General features: G+C 35.9%; 4 protein-coding genes across 4 annotated transcripts; 2 read left to right on the top strand and 2 right to left on the bottom strand.

Annotated features, from left to right (window-relative positions):
- Positions 1-3,478: 3,478 nt before the first annotated feature.
- Positions 3,479-5,224, bottom strand: LOC111020470 (protein NUCLEAR FUSION DEFECTIVE 4-like). The gene has a single exon (XM_022297154.2). The coding sequence runs from the start codon at positions 5,222-5,224 to the stop codon at positions 3,479-3,481; it is 1,746 nt and encodes a 581-aa protein (XP_022152846.2).
- Positions 5,225-10,947: 5,723 nt separating this feature from the next.
- On the bottom strand, positions 10,948-16,054 carry LOC111020469 (protein NUCLEAR FUSION DEFECTIVE 4-like). The gene is made up of 4 exons (XM_022297153.1): positions 14,327-16,054; positions 11,526-12,297; positions 11,365-11,471; positions 10,948-11,316 (listed from the first exon to the last, which is right to left on the bottom strand). Exons 1-4 carry the CDS (start codon positions 16,052-16,054, stop codon positions 10,948-10,950), a joined length of 2,976 nt encoding a protein of 991 aa, XP_022152845.1.
- A 4,115-nt stretch (positions 16,055-20,169) lies between these two features.
- Positions 20,170-20,556, top strand: LOC148212444 (uncharacterized). Its single transcript, XM_088122229.1, has one exon. It carries the CDS (start codon positions 20,170-20,172, stop codon positions 20,554-20,556), a length of 387 nt encoding a protein of 128 aa, XP_087978355.1.
- A 28-nt stretch (positions 20,557-20,584) lies between these two features.
- On the top strand, positions 20,585-22,302 carry LOC148212443 (uncharacterized). Its single transcript, XM_088122228.1, has 5 exons — positions 20,585-20,766; positions 20,817-21,050; positions 21,190-21,679; positions 21,799-21,862; positions 22,040-22,302. Exons 1-5 carry the CDS (start codon positions 20,585-20,587, stop codon positions 22,300-22,302), a joined length of 1,233 nt encoding a protein of 410 aa, XP_087978354.1.
- Positions 22,303-23,769: the final 1,467 nt, after the last annotated feature.

Genomic DNA, 23,769 nt, shown 5'->3' with positions numbered 1-23,769 from the left:
CGATGGCAGCAAAAGATATAAAGCAAGGCTTGTAGTCAAAGGATTTCAACAAAAGTAAGGTATTGACTTTCATGAAATTTTTTCTCCAGTAGTTAAACTAACTACTATTAGAACTGTATTATCGATAGTGGCAGAAGAAGATTTGTTTCTGGAACAAATGGATGTAAAAACAGCTTTTCTTCACGGTGATTTGGAGGAAGAAATTTACATGAAGCAGCCACAGGGATTTACAGTACAGGGACAGGAGAAAATGGTTTGTAAACTTCAGAGAAGCCTGTATGGTCTCAAACAGGCTCCCAGACAGTGGTACAAGAAGTTTGACAGTTTTATGTGCAATAATGGATTTCAGAGGTGTTAGGCAGATCATTGTTGCTACATAAGAACTCAGGGTAACTCTTCTATTATTTTATTGCTATATGTTGATGATGTGTTAATAGCAGAACCAAACAAACAGGAAATTCTAAAGATAAAGGTTGAATTATCTGGAGAATTTGATATGAAAGATTTGGGAGCTGCCAAACAAATCCTAGGGATGAGGATCGAGAGAAAAGATGGTACGTTAACATTGTCACAGGAAGAATATGTAAAAAAGGTGCTAAACAGATTTTACATGGGAGATGCAAAACCTGTGAGTACTCCTTTTAGCGTGTCATTTTAAATTATCTAAGGAGCACTCACCCACTACTGAGCAAGAAAGAGATTATATGGCTAGAATTCCGTACACTTCAGCTATAGGTAGCCTGATGTATGCCATGGTTTGCACAAGACCAGATATTGCGCATGCAGTGGGAGTTGTTAGCAGGTATATGAATAATCCAGGGAAGCAGCACTGGGAGGCTGTGAAGTGGATCTTCAAATACTTGAGAGGAACGACTGATTATGCTTTACATTTTAAATGGTCAGATTTTAAATTGCAGGGCTATGTTGATGCAGATATGGCAAGTGATACAGATGACAGAAAATGTACTACCGGGTAGGTATTTACTTTGGGTAATACTGCTATTAGTTGGGTCTCTAGATTGCAGAAGACAGTAGCACTTTCTACTACAGAAGCCGAGTATGTTGCAGTTACTGAGGCAAGTAAAGAGATGATATGACTTCAGTCCTTTTTAAAAGAACTTGGTTTGAAATTGGGAAAAGAGACTTATTGTGACAGTCAGAGCGCTATTCATTTACAAAAGAATCCTGTATTTCATTCGAGAACGAAACATATACAGATAAGGTACCATTTTATCAGATCAACTTTGGAAGATGGGATGCTGGTGCTTGAAAAGATTCCAAGAACTGAGAATCCAGCCGATATGTTTACGAAGGCCGTCCCTGTTGATAAACTGAAGTTGTGCGCAACTTCAGTTGGACTTCTCCATGAGTAGAGAGGAGCCGCTACCATTGCAGAAGAGACGTGATGCTTGTTTTGTCTCCAAGTGGGAGATTTTTTAGAATGGAGCCAAATTAAAAGAAAGAATGAAGGTGGCTTAATGGGCTTAAATAAAAAAAAGGCCCATTACATTATTTCTTCTTGATTAAGTTGGCAATTTTCTTTTGTTAAAAAGTAAGTGTCTGCCGCCCACGATTTTAACAACCCCTAGAGAGAGAATCAAGTGAGAGAAATTTACAGAGAGAGGGTTTGGTGAGAGTTTGTTGGTGAGGCTTCACAGAGAAGAAAAACGTGAGCTCTGTAAGTTTTTGTTTCCATTGAAGAATTTTAGAAGCTTATAAGAGTGATTCGTGAGCATTTTTCTTTGAGAGAAAAGTGAGAGAAATCATTATAGAACGTTGTAAACTCTTGAAGATTCTCTTGACATTTAGTGGAACCTGCAACGGTAGCAGAGAACTGGACGTAGCCCACATTGGGTGAACCAGTATAAATCCGGTGTCGATTTCTCTTCCCTATATTTTATTGTTCTTGTTACTTGAGGTTTAGGTTGATTTATCTACTCTTTGAGCATAGTTCTGATTTGATTTATTTCCGTTATAATCGGAACCAGAACCTGATCTGGGATTAGTTAGCATATATTGTCTGGAATTGTGATTGAGATAATATTTGTTAGCTTGTTTTATTCCTATCATTTTCTTCTCCTCATCTCTCTCCTCCATTTTTTTCTTTTCTTCTTCCTCCTCCTAGCGGTGCTGCTTACTCCACGGCATCCTTCTTCTTCGTCTTCCCACTTCTTAGCTCCATCGATGCATCCCACTCTCACTATTATCTTCTTCTTCGTTTTGTAGCGCCATAGCCCTGCACCCCCACCTCCTTCCGATTCTTTATAAAATATTTAAGTATCGGGTTTCACTGATAAAAACTTACTGATCGAATCGATGCTGGATCAGTCGGTACAAACATAATTAAAAAAAAAATCGTTGGTTTTTTATGTCAAGGTAAGCCAAAAATTGACTCCGACCGACTAATGCTCACCCCTACTCAAGACACATAGTAGGAGTACACTAATCATACTATACATCGGATAAACTCATGATACACAGCGTAAACAAGCCTAATCACATATACACTGCAGAAATATATTCGAGTGAGTGTATAGGAAAAGTCACTGTGAGTACGAAATCATATTGTGATCTGAAAGTAATTTCTAAATAATAGTCTAATTTCTCAAATGATGCTAACATCATTATTCTCAATCAAAGTCTTATAGAGATTAAATCATAATGCCATAATCCCAATATCGAGGCCAAGGACACTATGAATGATTGAAAATAATTTGTAATTCTCAACACTATAGCTCATAAACCATAGCTCAATAAACACCAACCACTTTAATCAAATTCCTTGTAGCTTCACGACTCGATACCTAAGTACCTGAAGTGTTTGTTTAGCATTCTATTTAAGCCATGTTATGGCCAACCCATACCAACACAACAACCGTGTCCAGCTTGTTAGTTTATTTATAGAAATTTTACTGTAGGGTTCATTTTTTGGAAGTTAAGAAATTTAAATAGACATTTCACCCAAGAAAAATGAAATTTATACTCAACTTTTTTGTTTTTATTAGAAATTTAAGAGCTTTCTATAAATGTTGAAAGTTCACAATTTTCTTCTTCTATAATATATGGAATGGATAATTAAACTCACTGTCTCTTGGTTGGAGATATATGCTGTTGAAGTATACTCGCTTTGGCTAAAAATTTTCTTCTTTTTGTGGATATTACGAACTATAACAAAGAGTGATAATTTGAAATTTTGAAAGTTCTCCTTTTTTTCTACAATAAAAAGAATTAAAAACAAAATATTTAGTCTATTAAAATGAGAATTTAAAATTTCTTTCAGCATTTTCAAAATGTCCAAAATCTAAAAATATCATAAAGCACGTGTAACTCACATAAAAGTTACAACTACAACATATAAAAAATACATCAATAAGATATGGGTATATATAAGCATATCAAACAATTTTGTAAAATGGTAAAGTCCTATTTGTCGCTCCCTCTCTCTTTCTCTCCTCTTCTCTCCTTACAAATGTTTACTTCAATCATCAATGTTCTTCTTGTTATCTAACCTATAGAATTCCATTTCCGATTGTGGAATCCACATGTCCTCTCTGTATTTCTTATATACGTCGCCTTTGTAAAACTCTCGAGTCCTATAAGCCAGCACAAGCGCAACTAGAGCTCCAAACAATGTCACTGATGCCAAAATTGTGAAAGACCAGCCGAAGCAATGAGCCCCGGTGCAAGTTAGCCCCTTGCCAGTCTTCTTACTACCTTCTTTTATGGCTTCAATATCGTACAACTTCCCCACTATATCCACGTTTAGTATATAGGATCCAAACGGGACCACCAGTTGTCCACAGTTAAAGAGCGTTGAGTAGCGTTTGAGACCAAAGAGCTCGGAGATTATGGCGAACAACAGGGGAACTTGGGCTCCGAACCCGAACCCAATGATCAAGGAAGCGACGTAGACCGAGCCAGGAGATGGGAAGGCGATGAAGAGCTGGCCGATGCAAGTGAGGAGAAAGGAAAAAGCAAACATGAGAGGGCGAGGTAATTTGTATTTGGTCATGAGGGTTTCGGAGATGAAGCCGGAGAAGACGCGGCCGAAGAAATTGAAAACGGAAACCCAAGAGACGAAAATGGCTATGGATTGAGTTGGGTAGTGAAGAGACTCACCAATTTGGCCTATGTTGTCAATGGAAGCAAGGGAGGAGCCACAGCCAGTAAAGGTGGCGAGATAGACAAGAGCCATGTCTACGCTGAAGATGGCTTGCAAGATGGTGAAATCCTCCCCTCTTTCAGGCTTGTTGCATATGTTTTCGAGGCAGGACGGCGAGATTTCGGTAATTTCTTGCAGCGTGGACGTCGGCGGCGTGTTCTGGGGCACGGTTACCATCGGGAGCTTCTGCTCGCCAACGATGGAAACGATGACGGATGGGTCATTGTTTTGTTTGTTGAGTTTGTAGAGCATGAGCTCTTCTCTAACAGTGATCAAAAGGGGGAGAGCCAACAAGGCCAAAATGGCGAAAGCGCCACTCGCATATCCAGTGTGAGAGAAAACCACTTGTTTTTGCATTAAGGTCAAGAACAAGATAAACAAAGCCAGAAGTATGGAGACGTAAAGCAAGTGGTAAAGCACTTTTAGCTCATCGGGATGTTTGCGGATTTTGATTGGTCGAATTGCGAGCAAAAGCAAAAGAGATATGAATGAGGGGAACCACGAAAGAAGGAGAATAAGATTCGATGGGTCTTCATGGCCGTACACGGCTAAATACAACTGGGTCAAGATGGCTCCTCCGATGCCAACGAAGCCCTTGAGAAGCCCCAGAATGATCCCTCTTCGGTCGGGGAAGTTTCTGACGCTGGTGACCAAAACCGCGGTGTTGGCGAAATTCTGTGAGTTGGTAGCCAAGCAAATGTAGATGAACATGTGCCAGAATTCGGGCTTGGCAATGCGGCGGGTGACGGAGAGCCAAATCATGAAGTAGCTGAAGAAGTTGAGGGCTGAGCCGACGATGAAGAGGACCCACAGCGGAGCCACCTCGGCGAGAAGACCGGCGAAAACTCCGACGTTCGAGCCGAGGTCCTTGGCGAATCCCAATGTGTTAACTTCGGTTTGGCTGTAATTGAATTCGGTCTTTATGGCTTTGGAGTAAGTCCCGAACATGTAAGTTGAGCCGGCGCCGATCATGATCATGAAGGACGCGAACACCGAGAACCACCGTCCCCGCGCAACTTGTCTGATAAAAATCCATGCTTCGGCGGCTCCGTCGTTGGCCATGGCGGCGGATGTCGGAATTAAGGGAATGGAGAATTGATTTTGATTTTGATTTTGATTTTAATTACTGGATGTGGAATTATGCGTAGCTTATATAAGGAATTCAGTTCAGAAGTTGGCGTACTATGCGTCTCTCTAACGCGCATTGCTAAAATTCAATGATGGACAAAGAACAAAGTGAAACTTCCTTCCCATGGTTAGACAACAGCTAATTCTTTACTTAGCTAATTAATTTAACAAACCTATTTAGATGGTAAATATCAATTTGTTTCTATCAAATATAACAATTTTTTTAAGGGATAAATCAATGATTAACATAAAACAAAATACTAATTTCTAATTAATCTTATTATATAACCAATTGAACTTGATCATAATCTGAGTAAACAATTTTTTTTAATACCAAGGGAAACCTCTTAATTAAAGATAGGTAAATTAATTGAGTCGATCTAAGGTTAATTCTTAGTATATCAGTGATATGTTATCTCAGTAAATTATTGATTAAGTTTTTATATAATGCCAATAACATAGATACTAGAAAATGGAATTCGAGATTGTTGCCTTTGCTAATTACATGGGTATATATAGATTTTAATTTTGCAATATCTGCAATTATGCTTTTTGGTGATATTTTTTGCAATATTTTATGTAACCTATACTAGAATTCAATAACTCCACTTTTTATTTTATTTATACGATAGCTTATTGATAAATATAAATCGGAATGAATATAAATGTTGAATTATTAGTTTTTCCTTATATTAACTCGATTTGATGCTTGATTAACTCGAAAAAGTTGATCTCCCTCACTTCTTGAATCTCTCTCGTTGACTCGATTAGTCTCTCAACATCTCAAATTTGGGAAATTTTGTTATCAGATTAGAATAATATGACTAATTAACGGTTTTATGTTGTTAAATGTAGGAAAGAATTTTTAAAATGTGTTCATAGAATAATCTTTCATCCATCTATCTGTTAAGGGTGAGCATCGGCCGGGGTCAGTTTTTGTTCAAAATCGACCAGTCGGTTTCAATTTTCGAAAACCGATTTTTCTGCGAAGCTCTCTTGCGCCGATTGAAACAATGTAGATTCGGTCGGTCAATTTAGTTGATTTCCACTGTAAGCCTCTGCGAACAACGAAGGAGAGGGAGCTGCTACGTTGTCCATAGAAGAAAAGTGAGGGAGAAGGGTCGCAGTGCTACGAACTGAAGAGAAGGGAGGAAACCTATAATACTGCTCATGCCTGTTGCGAAGTCGAGATTTACAAACACAAATAGGGAGGGGCTGGGCTATCTGTAATTTGCGAAGGCAAAAAATGGAAATGAAAAAAAAAATGGCGATTTGCAAAGAAGAGGAATAAGAAATGAAAAAGATGGCAATTTGCAAGGAAGAAGAACTAAAGAATCACAAGGAAAAAAAAAAGAGGAAGAAAATATTAAATGAACAAACACATTGAGAAATTAAAATATTGGGAAGCTAAAAAAGAAACGTAAAAGTATAAAAAGTACAAATAAAATTTAAAACAAACAAAAATACAAAATACAGAAAGTGATTTTCTCACCATTCCGATCAACGACATATCGGTTTTGCATTATGCAAAACCGACTCCGACCATCTTATCCTCTAAACCAACTGACCAATATTGGTTTTGTTAGTTTCAATGGTTCGGATTAGTTTTTCGGATACATTTGCTCACCCAACTATCTTTTAACCTTTCTCTATATATTTTTTCTTTTGAGAAATGTTACTCTATTTTTAATTGATTGTTTCAAATGCCAAAAAATAACCAATTGGGGTTAAATTAAAATAACCATACATACATGAGAAAAGCTCATGCCCCCTCAACCTCTTCAAAAGAAAATAAATATTTTCATCTATTTTTGCATATTGATTTTATATAAAATAAACAGATGGATGATAAGTGTGTTTTTCCAAAATTTGGAGTGATTTCAAATAAATTTTGTTATTTGTTATCACATAAATATAAAATATCGTGTTTCTTTCCTAACTATAAAATTTGAATTTTTTCAGGATTTCAGATAAATTTTTTTGCAAAGGATTTCAGATAAATTTCGAGTAAATTAATTTAACTTTGTCATATTTAATTTTCAATTAAAAATCAAAATTAACGGGTAAACGGGTGTGCGGACACTCACAGATATAAAAAAAAATTAAAAAGCAGATATTAATAAAAAAAATATTTCACTTTCCTTTCCTACCAACCTCTAAACCCAAAAATATCAAAAATATCAAAAATCAAAAAATTAAAATTTAAAATTTAAAATATTTTTTAGATTTTAAATCACATGATTTAAAATTATTTAGGAACCTTATTTATTGGTGGTGGACAATATTATATAGTCACCCTGTACTTAAAATGTCACTTCATCACCCTTAATTAAAAATGTCACTTCATCATTCTGTTGGGTTAAATAACGATGAACTTAACTCATTGATCAATTAACTAGAAACCAAATTCAAACACCACTAATTAAAACAAAATTCAATCTTCACAACCCAATATTGTCATTCTTTAAACTTCAAGAATCAAATTGAAACTAAATTCACATCTCACGGACCAAAAGTGATGATTTTAAAAATAACTAATTAGAACCTAATTCCAAATTCCAAGAAAAAAAATGTTCTTTACTCATAATTACTCTTAATTTTTCTTATGCATTCTAAACACTGGCAGCTCACTTAACAATTTAATGAAAAACCTAGACCCTTCTTGCCATAACAATTCAAGCTACTGAATTAGAAAGGCGATTTTAAAAATTTAAAACATATTTTATAAACAAAGTTGTAAATAATGTTAACGTTTATTGAAATATTGAGGTATCGATTTTATGGAAATATAGACAAAAATATAGATAAAATATCGATATTAATAGATACGTCTAAAAAATAGTTAATAAAAAAAATCACAACAAACCTTTAAATTAACAAATCAACACTCTCATCATTTTTAAATATTCTTCCATCTTTTAATAATATTTATATTTAGTTTATGTAGAACGGGTATTTTCTTTTCCATATGGAGTTAGCTAATTACAATCATACTACCAGTTTAATTCCTAATTTTACTATTTTTTTAATTATTTTTTGTTACTTCAATATATTTTTATCACTCTTGTAGAATGGTGTCACGCTTCAAATTCTTCCTCCTATTTCTTACTTTAGTTTGTTCTTAAATATTTTAATTTTGGGCACTTGCAAAATAGCAAAAAATTAATAAAAAAATTTGTAAAAATAGCAACCGTTGGGAAAAAAAATACATATCACCTGCGACTATGTGCACCACAAAGCTAACAGTCCAAACACATGCTAGCAACATATCATCTGACAAAATGTTTGTAGTGACTTCTTTTGCCTCATCTTCCTTAAGCTTCCTATAGTGTCTCTTGAAATGATCCTTCTTAGGGTAGTGAAAACATTCAATATCGTCACTCCCACTCCTTTGACTATGCCTACTGCCAAAGTTGACTCCATAGAATTCTTCATACCAGAAGTAGATCCAGACTTCTTTCTACTTCTTGTGAATCTCCTAAACAATTACAGTATCATAGACTTTTGAAACTTCAGATTTCCAACCGAATGTGACACAGCCATCTTCATCGTTTCCGAGCTCTTAAAATGTCATTTCTTCACCTGCCATATCTGCATCAACATAGCCCTGCAATTTAAAATCTGACCTTTTAAAATGTAAAGCATAATCAGTTGTTCCTCTCAAATATCTGAAGATCCACTTCACAGCCTCCCAGTGCTGCTTCCCTGGATTATTCATATACCTGCTAACAACTCCCACGACATGTGCAATATCTGGTCTTGTGCAAACCATGACATACATCAAGCTACCTATAGCTGAAGTGTATAGAATTCTAGCCATATAATCTCTTTCTTGCTTAGTGGGTGAATGCTCCTTAGATAATTTAAAATGACAAGTTAAAGGAGTACTAGTACTCCCAGGTTTTTCATCTCCCATGTAAAATCTGTTTATCACCTTTTTTACATATTCTTCCTGTGACAATGTTAACGTACCATCTTTTCTCTCGATCCTCATCCCTAGGATTTGTTTGACAGCTCCCAAATCTTTCATATCAAATTCTCCAGATAATTCAACCTTTATCTTTAGAATTTCTTGTTTGTTTGGTCCTGTTATTAACACATCATCAACATATAGCAATAAAATAATAGAAGAGTTACCGTGAGTTCTTATGTAGCAACAATGATCTGCCTGATACCTCTGAAATCCATTATTGCACATAAAACTGTCAAACTTCTTGTACCACCGTCTGGGAGCCTGTTTGAGACCATACAGGCTTCTCTGAAGTTTACAAACCATTTTCTCCTGTCCCTGTACTGTAAATCCCTGTGGCTGCTTCATGTAAATTTCTTCCTCCAAATTACCGTGAAGAAAAGCTGTTTTTACATCCATTTGTTCCAGAAACAAATCTTCTTCTGCCACTATCGATAATACAGTTCTAATAGTAGTTAGTTTAACTACTGGAGAAAAAATTTCATGAAAGTCAATACATTCCTTTTGTTAAAAGCCTTTGACTACAAGCCTTGCTTTATATCTTTTGCTGCCATCGGGCTCCTATTTGATTCTATACACTCATTTGTTCTGCAAAACTTTCTTACCTCTTGGTAACTCAGTAAGTTGCCATGTCTGGTTTGTCAGAAGAGAATTCATTTCATCCTTCAAGGCTAACTCCCACCTGACAGAATCTTCTAACTGAACTGCTTCTTCATAACATTCAGGTTCACCTCTGTTAGTCAATAATATATAATTCAAAGTAGGGGAATACCTTTGTGGTGGTCTGATAGTTTTGCTAGATCTCCTAATTACTGTAGGTGGTGTTCTCTGAACTTCTTCAGTTTCAACAACTGGTCCATCAGGTTCAATAACCTGTTCCTCAGATTCCACAACTGGTTCCTCAGGAGTAGTTGTACTATGATCTTCAATTCCTATTGTATTGGTCTTAACTCTAGGAAGACTTATGTACCTAGTCTTCTCTTCTGTACTTTCATCTGACTCTGACTTTTCAGATTTATCATTTGCTCTGTCCTTGTACAGAACATCTTCATTGAAGATCACGTTATTGCTTCTGATAATTTTCCTATTTTGGTCGTCCCAAAACCTATAGCCCATCTCAGCTCCACTATAACCAAGAAGATAACACTTCTTGGATTTAGCATTCAGTTGACTCCTGTCTACATAATCAATGTGAAGGTAAGATACACAGCCAAAAACCTTTAAATGAGAAAGATTTACCTGTTTACCGCTCCAGACTTCTTCAAGCAATTTGAAGTCTAGTGATGTGGTCGGGCTCCTATTGATCAGATAGGTTGCAATGTTGATTGCCTCTGCCCAGAACATCTTATGCAATCCCGCATGTAATCTCATGCTCTTGGCACGCTCATTCAGCGTCCTGTTCATTCTCTCTGCCACACCGTTCTACTGTGGTGTCTCTGGAATAGTCTTTACCATCACAATTCCACTGTCTGCACAATACTTTTTAAATTCCCCATCAACATACTCACCACCATTGTCTGACCTCAAGCTTTTAATTTTCAGACCTGTCTCATTTTCAACCATAACTTTCCAAGTTTTGAAAACAGAAAATACATCAGACTTATGTTTGATAAAATAAGTCTATACCTTCCTGCTTGAGTCATTTATAAAGGTCACATAGTATCTGGAACCTCCAAGAGAAAAAACTTCAGAAGGCCCCATACATCAGTGTGAACCAGCTCCAATTTCGTAGGTTTGGCGCTGCACCTGTTTTTGAGAAACTGACACGCTTCTGCTTCCCAAATACACAACCTTCACACAGCTTGTGGTCAACTGCCTTAAGTCCCTGTAACTTCCCTGCAGAGTGAAGAATTTTCATACCTTTTTCACTCATATGTCCCAGTACGTTATGCCATAATTGAGTATAGCTCGAATGATCTACAACAGCCACCATGTCTTTATCATTGTTGTTGACATACAAAGTTCCTGACTTGCTTCCTCGAGCAATCACCATGGCACCCTTTGTAACTTTCCAGTTTCCTTGACCAAAGGATATTTCACATCCTTCATTATCCAACTGCCCCACAGAAATCAAGTTTTTCATCATATTCTAAACATGATGTACCTTGCGAATTTTCCAAACTGAACCATTCGCCATTTTTAAATTCACTTCACCGATACCAATGATATCCAAAGGCTCTCCATCGGCAAGATATACTTTTCCATGATTTCCTGCAATATAATTTTCAAGAATGTCACATTGTCCTATAGTATGAAAAGACGCACCTGAATCCATCACCCATGTGTCATGAGCGCTCTCAACTGCAATAACCAAAGCATCATGTATCTGCTCAGCAACATTAGCATCGGCTTCGTTCCCTTCATTTTTCTTCGGGGCCTTGCAATTGCTCTTCAAGTGTCCAATCTTACCACAATTCCAACACTCAAACCTGCTGTTTCTCGACCTGCTTCTGTTGTTTTTCGACTTGCCTCGATTCCCATAACCTCTGTTATTATTTCTTCCTCTGTCCACATTCAATACTGAACCAGAAGTAGGAGCGATACCAGAGTCCTTCCTGCGAATTTCTTCTGCAAGAGCTGCATCTCTAACATCTTCAAATTTCAATTTCTCTTTCTCACAAGAATTTGAAATAGCAGCTCGCATGGGTTCCCAACTATCAGGCAAAGATCTTAATAACAAAATAGCATAAACTTCATGACTGAATTCTAAATCAACAGCTACCAATTTGTTAATCAACACATCAAACTCATTTAAATGGGCAGTAATAGGTGTACTTTCAGCCATTTTCAAATTAAAAAATTTAGTTGCAAGATACACCTTATTATTTACCGAGGCTTTTTCATACATGTTGGCTAGGGCATTCATCAACCCCATTGTGGTCGTTTTCGCCACGCTGCTCTGAACATTTTTAGTTAATGTCAAGCGAATCGTACCCAACACTTTCCTGTCCAACTTCTTCCATTCTTTTTCTCCCATATCATCCGGCTTTCCTTCTAATGGAAATTCCAACTCTTTCGAGTGCAAATAATCTAATACCTGATTTTTCCAAAACGAAAAATCCACCCATTAAAAGTGACCAATTTGTCGTCCCCTGCCATTGTTCTTCAACCTCGCTCTGATACCAGTTGTTAGGAATAAAACAAGCTAACAAATATTATCTCAATCACAATTCCAGACAATATATGCTAACAAATCCCAGATCAGGTTCTGGTTCCAATTATAACAGAAATAAATCAAATCGGAACTATGCTCAAAGAGTAGATAAACCAACCTAAACCACAAGCAACAAGAACAATAAAATATAGGGAAGAGAAATCGACACCGGATTTATACTGGTTCACCCAATGTGAGCTACGTCCAGTTCTCTGCTACCGTTGTAGGTTCCACTAAATATCAGGAGAATCTTCAAGAGTTTACAAACGCTCTACAATGATTTCTCTCACTTTTCTCTCAAAGAAAAATGATCACGATCACTCTTACAAGCTTCTAAAACTCTTCAATGGAAACAAAACTTACAGAACTCACGTTTTTTCTTCTCTGTGAAGCCTCACAAAGAACCTCTCGCCAAAGAACTCTCTCTGTAAATTTTTCTCACACTTAATTCTCTCTCTAGGGGTTGTTGAATTAGTGGGCGGCAAGATAATAATTTTTACATAAAAATATTTTCACACTTAATGAGGAAGCAATTTGGTGATGTTTTGGGCTATGGCATGACTAGGCCCAATGAACCATTATTTCTTCAATTTGTTTTGGCTCCATTCTTAACATAGCTCAATTTTGCCTTTCATCTAATTGTGTTTCTGCCTGATCTATCTTAGTCCAAGGGAGCTGTTGGTATTTCGCTTTGTCTATACTCCCCAATCTGTTCATGTATCATCGGTAGGCATGCTCTCTGATCTCTTTATGCATTTTGATTTATAACCCGACGACCCAACCTGAAAATATAAGGGTTGGGTTGGGTTAGGTGATTGAATCGGGTTCATCGGGTTGGATAATCAACCAACCCGAAATTTCGGGTTGGTCCGAAAAAATACAATTAACCTGACCCAACCCAATCTGTGTACACCCCTAGTTTAAACCAATTTCATTTTGATTTACCTCTTTTCATTTTCTTCTTCTTCGTAAATCCTATAGCTCTTTTACTTACCCTGATGTATTTCATACATTAACTACATTAACTGATATACCTTGATGTATTCCATATTAGGTACATCAGTACTGATACACTTTGGTATAATTCATATTAAATATATCAACTATATCACTAATATACTTGATTCAAAATATTTCACTTACCTTGATATATTTGATATGCTTTATGTAAAGTATATGAAAATTACGGTATATAATTGATATATCGTATTTTAAGTATATCAACGACTTTATCTTATGTATATTAGTTATCATTGACCTACATACCTTGATATATTATATACTAAATACATTTATTATAACTGATATACCTTAATGTACTAAGTACAATAGGTATATCATAATATATTCAAATTATATTACAATGTAGTTCTAGTTTTTCGAGTCTTTTAATGCATAATACTAACATATAAATTATTTATAAACAAATATTCATAGGTCCCCCTCTTTGAGCACGATATACAATTATTTTACAGCCACCAAAGGGTTTTTCTAATAGATATGTGGAAGTAAAATTAGAACTTAGGCCTAATTTACTCATGGTTATAATAGTTAGATAATTAAGTTAGAGTATTTGTTTGATCCTTAGGAAAAAATAGTTGATAATATTTTATAGATATTAGTAAATCACACCTCAAGTAACTTTTTCTCGCTTTTATTATTACTTATTTTAATTTTTGTAGTTTTAAAATTTATACCAATTTAAATGATTTTTCTAAATAATACTAGGAGCTAATCATGGATTAGAATACATAATTAGATTACTAGACGACACGAATTATTGTTTTTTTTCAATATCTGTGAGTGTCCAGTTTTGTTGAGAAAACTAACCGGCAGAATATTAAATCTTAATGGCCAACACAGATGATTGTCTCATCATCTAATATTAAAAGAAACCATATTTTTTGTGCACCACAATATTGGGATGATTGTCGTTGCTTTTTTTCTTGTTATCTAAGCAATAGAATTCCATATCCGATTCAGGCATCCACATGTCCTCTCTATATTTATTATATACGTCGCCTTTGTAAAAGTCTCGAGTCCTAAAAGCCAGCACAAGCGAAGTCAAAGCCCCAAACAATGTTACTGTTGCCAAAATTGTGAAAGAGGTGCTGAAGCACTCATGGCCCGTGCAAGTTAAACCCTTGCCGTTCTTCGTAGTACCCTGTTTTCTTGCTTCCATGTCGTACAACTTCCCTATTATATCCACGTTTAGTATATAAGATCCGATCGGGACCGAGAGTTGTCCAAAGTTGAAGAGGGTTGCGTAGCGTTTGAGACCGAAGAGCTCAGAGATAATGGCGAATACCATCGGAACTTGGGCTCCAAACCCGAACCCAACGACGACCGAAGCGATGTAGATCGAACCATGAAATGGAAAGGCGACGAAGAGGAGGCCAATGCAGGTGAGGAGATGGGCGAGGGCGAACATGAGAGGACGGGGTAATTTGTGTTTGGTCATAAGCGTTTCGGAGATGAAGCCTGAGCAGACCCGGCCGAAGAAATTGAATATGGAAATCAAGGAAATGAAGATGGTTATGGACTGAGCGGGATAGTAAAGTGACTCTCCGATTTGGCCTAGATTGTCAATGGCGGCAATGGACGAGCCGCATCCGCAGAGCGCCCCGACGAAAATAAGAGCCATGTCTTTGCTGAAGAGAGCTTGCAAGATGGTGTAATCATCCCCTCTTTGGGGCTTGTTAAACACACTTGACATACATGAGGGTTCAGCTTCTACAATTTCGTCCAACATCGGTGCAGGTCTCTGCTGATCAAGAATCGAAACCGTGACCGACGGGTTTGTGGTTTCCTTGTTGAGCTTGAACAGCAAGAATTCTTCCCTAACAGCGATCAAAAGAGGGATAGATAGCAAGGAGGCAATAACCGCAGCCCCACTCATGTAGCCCTCTTGAGAGAAAACAGCTTGCTTTTGGGTTATGGTCAAGAACAAGAGAAACAAAGCCAGAATTATGGACACATAGAGCAAGTGGTACATCACCCTGAGCTCGTCCGGATGTTTCCGAACTTTGATTGGTCGAATTGTGAGCAAAAACACAAGAGATATAATGGTGGGAAACCACGAAAGAAGAAGCACCAAATTGACTTGATTTTCATGGCCATAAATGGCCAAATACATCTGTGTTAAGATGGCCCCTCCAACTCCAACGAAGCCCTTGAGCAGCCCCAGAATAATCCCTCTTCGCTCGGGGAAATTCTTCACGCTCGTGACCAAAACCGCTGTGTTGGCGAAATTCTGGGAATTGGCAGCCAAGCAAATGTAAGTGCACATGTGCCAAAACTCAGGCTTGGCGATCCGGTGAGTGAGGGAGAGCCAAATCATGAAGTAGCTGACGAAGTTGAGCGACGAGCCGACGACGAAGAGAACCCATGGCGGTGCCACCTCGGCGAGGAGGCCGGCGAAAACGCCAAGGTTGGAGCCCAAATCTTTGAAGAATCCCAAGGTGTTAACTTGGGTTTGGCTGTAATCGAATTGAGCCTTCATGACTTTGGAGTATGTTCCGAAAACGTACGTCGAGCCCGCACCGATCATGATCAGAAACGACGCGAACACCGAAAACCATCGTCCTTCTACAACTTGTCTCACGAAATACAAACTTTGTTCTGCACGGTTGCCGGCCATGGCTTGGAAATGGTCCAAGGTTTTTGGTTTCGGAAGAGGGGTGCAGTGGCTGAGGAATGGAAATGAGAATGGTCTCCAATTTGGTGCCTTATTAAAAGGGTTTCGGTTCTACAGTTTGCGACATCGGTAAAATTTAGTGATGGAGAAAAATGGTTGTTTTGAAGCTCAAACAAAGTGAAAAAAACTTCCCAATCTGTCAACAATAGCTTTTAGTTTGTTAATCCCGAACCCGATAAGGATAAATTATCAGGCAGGCTCTCATCACGTGAAATATGTATTTCATAATAAATTTAATTTCAGTTTTTTTTCTTCCTGTTTTTATTATGAAAGCTATTAAAAAATAAAGGATTTTGAAAACTATTGACACAGCTTATGCTGTTTTTTTCTTTTGTTATTTAATTTTATGTATAAAAAAAGTTTTTTAGATTTTAAAGATACTTTTGGAATCTTATAAAATTTCAAAAACATAAATTTAAAACTAATAAATCCTAACTTTTAATTGTTAGTTGCGTGTAATGTGCTAAGGAGAAGAATAAACTACTTTGCCATATTTACAATCAAGAGTATTTCTAATAGGTGGCGTCAGAAATTTGGCCTTTGCTATTTTGTCAAATTCGCACCAATCTTCTAAAATAAAATAGATGAACAAAACCTACAAAATAGAAGAGCAATAAAGATCGGTGTGACTCTTGCTACACATGCTCCGATATTTAAGTCAGAATCGGAGTAGTCGGGAGAGTAGGGTATTTTCGTGTACCTTTAGAGTTTGGTTTAACCTCCTGATTATAAAAGTCAAATTCTAATCCCTTTAGTAATTATAGAAGTCGAATCCTAGTGTACCCAAGAGATCATGACTTCTGAACCCGTGCATTTCATCGTGGGCCTAATGTCGGATTGAGGGTTGAGACAAGGTAGAATTGGATCAGGCTCCACAAAGGTTGAGGAGAACCACCGACGTTCCCGACCGGTGGTCGAGAACATCTCGACGCCGACCCCGGGCCGGCGTCGCTGGTTCCAGCCTCCTTACCTAGTTTCGTGAGCTCGCTCCTCTCTCGATCAAACTTTCGTCCTCCGTTGTTTAGTCTGATCTCATTTTACGTCCCCATCACAGGTGGCATGGCAAATAAAGTAATGAATATTTAGAAAATTGTTAGGAGGAGACAAATGTCAGCAAATATGAAACTTTTATTTGTTGATTTGTAAGATTCATTGTGTTTCCATTTTTTACTCTTAGATTTATTTTTTACTTTTTGTATTTTCTTCTCCTCCTTGTTTCCTCATCTTGGTTCCTCATCTTGGAGGATGATGGAACAATGGGATTAGTAATTTTGTGTATGGGAGAGAAATACATATAAAATGTATTTCAAACCCATATATCTGTGGTTACAAATTTTAAATTTGTATTCAACGATATTAGATAGGACTATTACTACATTGTCGTAGCCTTCGTTCGATAATTCTTCTCTTACGTGTTTTAGTGAATCACTTATTCATTATGAGTAGCAAGAAAAAGAGTTATTCAATTACATGTATACTCTTGAGAGTACAACTAGATAGAAAATAATTGTTCCGATCCATTGTTCTCCAAAAGTGCACACATATATACGTGGAGTGTAAAAAGTAACAAAAACAAACTTAACAAAACAGTAACTGAGCCATTTAAATTAACACAACAGGTTAATTTCAGAACTGAACAATAACTTCTCCCCCAATCAAGATAGAAGGTGTATATCTATAACGACAACAAAGAAATAGAACAGAAGCAGGTAGAAACTTTATAGTGCCATCAACAAGCATCTCGTGAATAAAATGGAAAATCAAGTTAATATGGCGGTTAGGAATCACCGAGCAAAATAAGTAATATCCTTTTATTATTGCTTATATTTTAATTAGTTAATTAATTTTTTTAACATTTTAATTAATTAATTCAATTAAAACGTTTTTATGTTATTTATTTTTAAAACTAGATCTGTTGATCAGCATGTTCTTTGATTCCCGTCTGCTTTGGTGAGGGAGAGCAAATGGCGAGTACACCACCAATTGATTGGTCACCTAACAATAAAGACAAGGACTTGGGTCATGTACATTAAAAAACGAACATCTTACCACTTTGCCAACATCTTAAGATGTAAACATCATATTCTTTTATACAAACAAAAGTTTTGATTTATTTTTTTAAACTAAAAAAAACTACAAATTTTGTTAAATTAAAACAAAAAAATATCTTTTTTATTTATTTCAAAATTAACAAAATTATTTAAAAGAAAAAAAAAATTATTTAAAAACAAAGTCAAATTTACTTTAACAAAACTTATTAAAAAAAAACTAATTTTTTTTTGTTAAGATTTTTTCAAAACCATAACTACGAAACCATTAAAAGAAATTTAAATGAGTATTTTATTCTAAAATACTCTGTTTTTATCTCCCCTTTTTAAAATCATGCAGCAGAAGATTCTTTTTTAATAAAAAAATAAAACAAAGGTAACACAAAAAATATAAACCTTGTAAAAAAAATCATTTTAAATAAAAACTAAATTTTAAATAAAAATAATCCAAATGTAAAAGAATCTAAATTTTTTTAAACAAGATTTATTTTATAAAACTCCTATTTTTTTCAACTTATTTTAACCAAAATTTTAAAGTAAAATATTTTATTGAAATAAAATTAAGTTTATATTTATTTCGTTTAAAAAACTCTTCTTTATTAGAAAAAGAAAACCTTTTATTTTAAAACAAATTTTAAAATATCAAAATCCTTATTTTATTTTCAAAAACTTATTTAAAATTAATTTAGAAGATTTTTTTTCCTTACTAAAAACGTTTTCCTTTTTAAAAAAAAGTAAAAAAAAAACTTTTTCTTAAAAAAAAACATTTTTTTCTTAAAAAAAACAAAAAAAAATCTTTTGATTCTTTCCCTTTCCAACGTATTTGATACTTAGTTAAAATGCACGGAGATCGTCGGAGTGCCAGCGGGCTTGGAAGAAACTATGAAGAAGAAGGTTGTTGCTGCTGTCGTTCGCGTCATTCCCTTGCGTCGTCGGAGGTCGTGGGTATGCAAGAGAAAAGTGGTGATGGTGGGATAAGAGAGATGGAGAGAATAAAATATGGTGATGAGGTGATGGGGTTCTAACTCTCTGCACTGTATGCTTTTTTGTCTCTCCCCTCTGTGTGTTGTGTGCCCCTTTAAATATACCAAAAAAAAAATAACAGTAACATGTGTGAGTCGAGTAAAACCAGAGAAAAAGAGGGAAGGGAAAGCCTTCGGTTTTGACGAAGGAAAAACGGGAGGAGAAACCAAATGTTTATTTTTAACCAAAACAAAATCTAAATTTTTTTAATTAAAAAAACCTTTATTTAAAACAAAATTATATAAATAAAATAAAATCTTTTTATTTCTTTTATTTTAATTTTAAATCAAATTCTTTAAAACAAAATCTATTTTTTTAATTTAATTTAAACTTTAGCTTATAACCAATAATAAAGTAATCCTATAGAATTTAATAAAATAAAAATTAAATAATTAAAAATAAAACTAAAATGAAGCCGGACCAAATACGGTGTCTACAGTATTTATAGGTTCATAGGATGTTTATGGATCTAGATTCTTCCATGGAGTCCTATAAATAGGATGTTCATTTGTTGTATGTCAAGCAAGTGTGTAGACAAGAAAAACAAGAGAGTTTGAGAGAGTTTGTGAACTGAATGTGTATTTTGTGAGAAATTTTTCAATACAAGAAAAGTTGTTTATTCTCAAACGATTCTTGTCGATCCTAAATTAACAAGTGTCCATCACACGCTTCCAACAAAGTGGTATCAGAGCTTGAGTTTGAAAACAGTTGTTTTTGCAAATGGCAAACAACAATTTGGTTTATTTCCAAGTGTCTCGTCTTACTAAAGAAAATTATAGTAGTTGTTGTATTCGTATGAAGAGATGCATGAGAGATTGTTGATAGACGCTATGAAGAACCAACAGAGGATGTGGTTTTGAATCAAGCTCAACGAGAGACTTTGCAAAATACCAGAAAGAAAGACCAAAAGGCTCTCACCATTATTCATCAAGCCATTGACGATACAAATTTTGAGAAGATTTCTGGAGCAACCACCGCAATGCAAGCATGGTAATTTTGGAGAATACTTATAAAGGAGTTAATAGGGTCAAGAAGGTCCGACTTAAAAAATTGAGAGGTGATTATGAAGCATTACATATGAAGGAGTCTGAATCAATTTCATATTACACTTCAAGGTTGCTAGCCGTGGTAAATGAAATGAAGAGGTATGGTGAGACCATAAATGATGAGCAAGTATTTGAAAAGATACTTCGCTCATTGGATGAAAAATTTAATTTCATCGTGGTAGTAATTGAAGAATCAAAGGATTTGAGTACAGTGTCCGTCGATCAACTTATGGGTACTTTGCAAGCCCATGAAGAGAAGCTTTTCAAGAAGAGCAAACAGACAACCGAACAACTATTTCAATCAAAGTTGCAGTTGAAAGATAAATAAGATAGCCAAAAAAGAAGTTATCGAGGTCATGGTCGTGGTAGAAGTCGTGGACGTGGTGACTTCAGAAGTCGTGGACGTGGTGACTTTGGTCAAAGAAAGTTTGATGGGAGTAATTTCAACTCCAGTTCGTCAAGAGGTCATGGCAGACAAAATTATTCGAGGTTGTATGGAGGAAAGTCAAATGATGACAGGAGGTATGACAAAAGCCAAGTTGAATGTTATAATTGTCATAAATTTGGTCATTATTCATGGGAGTGCAGAAATAAAGTAGAAGAAAATGTCAATTACGCTGAAGAAGATGTTAAAAGCAGTGAGCTATCATTGCTTTTAACATGCAGAGATGAAGAAACATGTGAGAACAGTTCGTGGTATCTTGATAGTGGTGCAAGCAACCACATGTGTGGAAGTAAATCCATGTTCGTGGAATTGGATGAATCTGTTGGTGGTAATATCATATTTGGTGATGCTACAAAAATTCCTGTAAAGGGAAAAAGGTAAGATTTTGATCAATTTGAAGAATGAGAAGCATGAGTTTATCTCTAATGTCTATTATATGCCAAATATGAAGAACAATATTTTGAGTTCGGGACAACTCTTAGAGAAAAGCTACAATATTTTAATCAAAGATTATAGTCTTTCAATATGGGATCATCGTGACAATATGATTGCTAAAGTCAAAATGACGAAGAATAGAATGTTTCCATTAAACATTCAAACTGATGTTGCAAAATGTTTGAAGTCGTGTTTGAAAGATTCATCCTGGATTTGGCACTTAAGACTTGGGCATTTGAACTTTGATGACTTGAGATTATTAGCCAGGAAGGACATGGTGAAAGGATTGCCATATGTTAAGCATCTAAGACAACTTTGTGAAGGATGTCTGCTTGACAAGCAATCAAGAAATAGTTTTCCACAAGAATCTTCTTCGAGAGCAAAGAGACCGCTAGAGCTTGTTTGCACTGATCTTTGTGGACCTATCAAGCCATGTTCTTTCGATAAGAATAATTATTTCTTATTATTCATTGATGATTTCAGCAGAAAAACTTGGGTTTATTTTGTCAAGGAGAAATCAGAAGTATTTGGCATGTTCAAGAGATTCAAAGCTCTTGCTGAAAAGAAAGTGGTATTTATATAAAAGCCTTGAGATCTGATAGGGGAAGAGAATTCACTTCGAATGAATTCAAAGATTTTTGTGCAGAAAATGGAATTCGTTGGCCTATGACAGTTCCATGGACTCCACAGCAAAATGGTGTTGTCGAGAGGAAGAATAGAACTATACTTAACACGGCTCGAAGCATGTTGAAGAGTAAAAAGATGCCAGAAGAGTTTTAGGCACAAACTGTTGAATGTGCTGTTTATTTGTCCAATCGTTCTCCCATTAGAAGTGTATGGAATAAAACTCTGCAAGAAGCATGAACCGGAAGAAAGCCATCTATTTCTCATTTGAGAGTTTTTGGAAGTATTGCCTATACTCATGTACCAGATCAGAAGCGCAGTAAGCTCGATGATAAAAGTGAGAAACATATTTTTGTTGGATACGATGCAAGCTCCAAAGGCTACAAGCTTTATAATCCTGCTACAGAGAAGATGGTGGTAAGCAGAGATGTCGTGTTTGATGAAGAAGCTGCATGGAATTGGAATGATAAACCAAAAGACTACAAGTATCTATTTTTTTCCCAGAAGATAGTGATGAAACTAGTGATATTGCTTCTCCATCAACCCCACCTCCATCACCAGTCACGCTAGTACAAACCACGCCTTCATCATCTACATCAATTTCAAGTGAAGGGACTTATCGCATTAGAAGTTTGCGGGACATATATGATGAAACTGAAGAGTTAAATGAAGGTTTTAATGATCTAACTCTCTTTTGTCTATTTGGTGACAGTGAATCTTTAAATTTTGAAGAAGCTATACAAGATGAAAAATGGAAGATCGCAATGGATGATGAGATAAAGGCTATAAAGAAGAACGACACATGGGAGCTTTCTACTCTTCCAAGTGGAAAGGAAGCAGTAGGTGCAAATGGATGTACAAGACAAAGAGAAACGAAAGAGGAGAAGTGGAAAGATAGAAAGCGAGATTAGTTGTGAAATGCTACTCTCAGAGAAAAAGCGTTGATTACGATGAAGTATTTGCTCCTGTTGCTCGCTTGGAGACCATAAGATTGATGATTGCACTTGCGGCTCAAAATATATGGAAGATTTTTCAGATGGATGTCAAATCGGCATTTCTGAATGGATATCTTGAAGAAGAAGTATATTTAGAACAACCTCTTGGTTATGTGATGAAAGGACAAGAGGATAAAGTTCTAAAGTTGAAGAAGACAGTGTATAGGTTGAAACAGGCTCCAAGGACGTGGAATAGCAGAATTGACAAATATTTCCATGACAATGGGTATTTAAGATGCCCACATGAACATTATCTTTATACAAAGATTAACGATCATGGAGATATTTTGTTGGTTTGTCTATATGTTGATGACTTGATTTTTACAGGAAATTGTCCAAACATGTTTGACAAATTTAAGAAGGCAATGATCCAAGAATTTGAGATGACAGACATTGACGTTATGTCATATTATCTTGGCATTGAGGTGAATCAATTGGAGGAAGGAATTTTTATGTCTCAAGAACGATACACGAGAGAAATTCTTGAGAAATTCAAGATGTTCAATTCGAAACCAGTTGTTACTCCGATCGAAACTGGAATGAAATTGTCAAAATATTAAGATGGAGATGTTGTTGATCATTTATATTTTAAAAGCTTAATTGGGAGCTTGAGATATCTGACATGCACAAGGCCTGATATTTTTTTTCAATGTTGGATTGGTGAGTCGGTTTATGGAATCTCCTACAACTACTCATTTGAAACTAGTGAAGAGAATTCTTCGTTATCTCAAAGGTACGCTGGATTATGGTTTATTTTATTCTTCATCTGGAGAATTCAAACTTGAAGGTTATTGTGATAGTGATTGGGCTGGAGATCTCAATGATCGAAAAAGCACAAGTGGATTTGTGTTCTTTATTGGCAATACTGCTTTTACATGGAGTTATAAAAAGGAGGCTATTGTGACACTATCTACTTGTGAGGCTGCATATGTTGCTGCATCATCATGTGTGTGTCATGCAGTTTGGTTGATGAATTTTGTTGAAGGCAGTTGGAATTGTGCAAGAAGATGCAACTGTGATCCATGTGGAGAATAAGTCAGCA

Source organism: Momordica charantia (genome assembly GCF_013281855.1).
Source record: "Momordica charantia cultivar OHB3-1 chromosome 3 unlocalized genomic scaffold, Mcharantia_2.0 BLBB01000003.1, whole genome shotgun sequence".
NCBI lineage: Eukaryota > Viridiplantae > Streptophyta > Magnoliopsida > Cucurbitales > Cucurbitaceae > Momordica > Momordica charantia.
The sequence above is the reverse complement of the archived record's forward strand: the minus strand, read 5'-3'. Positions and strand labels throughout refer to the sequence as shown.